This window comes from Alnus glutinosa, chromosome 10 (genome assembly GCF_958979055.1).
Source record: "Alnus glutinosa chromosome 10, dhAlnGlut1.1, whole genome shotgun sequence".
In the NCBI taxonomy this organism is placed as follows: Eukaryota; Viridiplantae; Streptophyta; class Magnoliopsida; order Fagales; family Betulaceae; genus Alnus; species Alnus glutinosa.
In genome coordinates, this window is record NC_084895.1 from 23,711,351 (window position 1) to 23,714,829 (window position 3,479).

Below are 3,479 nucleotides of genomic sequence, written 5' to 3' on the forward strand. Positions count from 1 at the left end.
TATATATAGCCAAAATAATTGTGCTCATCGATATCATAAACTATATGATTAAATTGTTAAGATCATGGTGAACTTAATTGATATTCTAATAAATGTGATCTGATGGCGAAAAATTCAAAGGTTAACATTTGTTAAATTATCATCACTTGTTTCAAAAGCTTATCGAACAACACGTGGACTATTTTAATTGACTTCGATCAACTTTGATAACATGTTAAAGAACTAATTATTTTAAAAAGTTAAAAAGATAGAAAATGATCAATTTAATCATTTAATTAGTAAGATTAATCGAGCTTTATTATAAATTTACGCTACGAGATAACATGATCTCAAGAAAAAAGTAGCTAGATATCTCATATTCAAATTTTTTGTTAATTGTGGGTCAATTGAAGAATGCATGCAACCAATTAATTCGACCTGAAAAAAGAATGTGATTATAATCACCACAAATTACATGTTTAATCTAATTGCTTAATTATCCTAAGATATTAGATGGTAATACCTCCAAAAAAGAGGATGCAAAGGATGCAGGCTGCAGCCGCCAGCAAAGATGTGCTCTTGTTGTGTGCTGTACGTGATCATCAGCCGCTATATAAGTTGGAAATGGACTTTTTGTTCATCGATCTCTACTCATCTGCATGTGTTCATCTCTCTCCCTCCTCTTTAAAACCATGTCTCATTTCACCATTCCTAACTATTGATCTACGACTCTTAGCTTGTTTTTTCTGCTTGGAAAACCACCCATGCTCGTTTGACAGCAACGTTGAGCTTGGTACTTTCTATTGTCCTCGAGCCTCACCCACAACGAGAGAGAGAGAGAGAGAGAGAGAGAGAGAGAGAGAGAGACGCCTTGTTTTTTACTTAGGGTGTGTTTGAGATTGTGATTTCGTAAAGAAAAAATGCGATTTTAAATCAAATCGCAAAAAATGAACCGTTTGAGAACCGCGTTTTTAAAAAATTAAAAAGTGATTATCCAAATCGCAGGAAATGATGTGCTTTTTTAAAAATGCAGTATTTTAAAAGGCTAACATGCGATTTTAAAGGCCAAATTACAATTTTACCTAACGCTTAACTGCGTTTTTAAAAATTATTTTTTTAAATCGCACATTTTAAAATCGTTATTTTTAAATCGTACTTTTTGAAATCGTAAACCCAAACGGACCCTCAATGAACTTCACGAGGACCTTGAGCCTTTTATCCCATGGAAAACGTTAAATCTCAAAGGTCCGTCTACGTCGTTTTTCACGTAGGGGAGATAGAGAGGGGGTCTAAAACGATGTAGGGAAAAGGAAAGTGGTTAATTAAGGGTTTGTAACTGGGGGATAAATTAATCAATGAATCAATGATGCTAACCACCTTCATATATATTGTATATCATAATTACAATCATGAATGGCACAAAGGGTACTCGTAATTCATTAATCAAGAAAATAGAACACAAATAAATCTGAATGTAAGGTACCTCTCACAAGAAACACTCCCACATACGATTACCCAATTAATAGAAAAGTCCAAGCACAATAATGATGATCATTGCAAAAGATAAATATAATAATTAACAAGATAAAAATCGAAAACACCAGCGGTATACATTTTACTCACTCAAACTTTCTGGAGAAGATCATATTATAAAATTTTCTAATTTTCATCTTTTAATGATCAAATTTCTGTAATCTTTTTTTAGCAAGAATTACTCACAAATTAAAGGCCATATATTCCTTCAATTCACAAGGGAAGGGTATCGCTTCCATGAATTCCCATGCAACTTGATCATCTTTATCGCTTTATCCTTGGTTGAAGACCGGCCATCTATATGCAACAACACCAAAAGCTTCTTCACCGATCCATAAACCAGCATTTCCTCCAACACCCTTTCTGTAGGGTGAAAGCTACAAATCATGATCACCCACAAAATCTTCACCACCATCTTTGTTGCCGTGATGGAGACATGCAGCATTCTCTTGGAGATCGCCGCTATGCCCATGCCATGCTCCACCAACGCCAGCCTACCTTCGGCACATTCACATAGCAATTTTATCAGCAGCAAAACTTTTTCACATATCGGTCGGTTCGAGTCCGGCTGAAGCTCAACGAGGACGCAAACGGCGCCAGCCTCGATCGCCCGTAACCGGCATTTCTTTGAAGATCCAGGTATTTCTATTAGAACTTCCAAGGCACATGAGCTTGCCTTGGTGCATATCTCATCAGAAACCATCTCTAACAAAGACTTGAAGAAATCTACACCTTGAATAACAAAATTCCAATCGTATCCATTTTTTTGCCATCTTTTAGTACATAAAAAGATTTGTAGATTTTTTATACATTTCGGATAGTATAAAAGATTTGGTTATAGTTCAAAATTGAAGTCATTTTTCTTCTGTTATTTGATTCTTTTCCTGTGTTAATTTCGTTATTAGGCACCAAAGAGAGAAACTTGGGTACAGAGTAACGAAAATTAAAAAGGGATTTTGAGGTGGGAATTGTGAAGAAAGCTCACCGTAAATGGGACGGAGCCATCGGAGAGCAAAGGTAGAGTTTGGTCGAAGGGAAATAGTGATAGTAAATAGTTAAAATGGTGAGGTTGCTGGAAAAACTTTAAAAAAGTGACTTACTAGAATAGAGAAAAATAATTTTTAGTTATTTTGGTGAGTAAAATTTAGCGAGACTACTAGGAATGCTTTAATAAGACTATCAAGACATGACCTTTCTTTTTAAAATTTGTTCTTCTCTCATTTGTGAAACAAAAAAGTGACAAGGCAACGAAGGCACCGAATTTCCCCCCCCCCCCCCCCAAAAAAAAAAAAAAATTGTTCTTCTCTCATTTGCTCTTTTAAATTATTATTATTATTTTTAAAATTTGGATTGCTTTTGTTTTTCATAATTGTTTTCATATTTAATTTTTTGTGAATATATATAATTTTCGTTTGATATCTTAATTATATAAAAATATATAATTGTAATTATTTGAGAATGATATATTTAAGACTATCAACAATAAAAAAATCATGCAGCAATCTCAATGTATGAAGAGTGGCTTAGAACAACTAAATTAATTAACGTAAGGCGTGACAAAATAAATTTTAAGTTAAATTTATATGTTTTAAAAAATAATTAAATTTTGCTGAATTATTTATTTATTGTGTTAGTTATATATATATATATATATATTAATATTTTTTTTCAACTTTAGTTTTTTAAATTCATAAAAGAAAATAAAAAAAATCTTGACCCCCCGACCCAAAATCTTCCCGGCTCCGCCACTTCATGTAGCAACGACTGTCTTAGAAGCACGTTGCTCTTTCCATTGAGTTAGCCTTTTTATTAATCGTGCCCTAATTAAATTCAATGACATTGTTCTTTTGATTATTAACGCAAATGAGACAAGAAATACATATGTAGCCGTCAAATCTTAATTTGTTTGTATAACACTAGAACTAATGTTGAATCTATAAGCGTCCATTGTCAGCCGATGCTTTGAT

General features: G+C 33.2%; 1 protein-coding gene across 1 annotated transcript; it reads right to left on the reverse strand.

The window, feature by feature from the left end:
* Positions 1 to 1,583: 1,583 nt before the first annotated feature.
* Positions 1,584 to 2,517, reverse strand: LOC133879225 (E3 ubiquitin-protein ligase PUB23-like). The gene is made up of 2 exons (XM_062317756.1): positions 2,498 to 2,517; positions 1,584 to 2,285 (listed from the first exon to the last, which is right to left on the reverse strand). The coding sequence occupies exons 1-2, from the start codon at positions 2,515 to 2,517 to the stop codon at positions 1,721 to 1,723; spliced, it is 585 nt and encodes a 194-aa protein (XP_062173740.1). The 3' UTR covers positions 1,584 to 1,720.
* Positions 2,518 to 3,479: the final 962 nt, after the last annotated feature.

What these genes read in the sequence shown, in the direction of transcription:
- LOC133879225 (XM_062317756.1), bottom strand. Translation starts at nt 2,517, where the DNA reads ATGGCTCCGTCCCATTTACG. An exon ending in ATGGCTCCGTCCCATTTACG is followed by an intron (nt 2,286 to 2,497) that starts GTGAGCTTTCTT and finishes ATGTACTAAAAG; the next exon opens with ATGGCAAAAAAATGGATACG.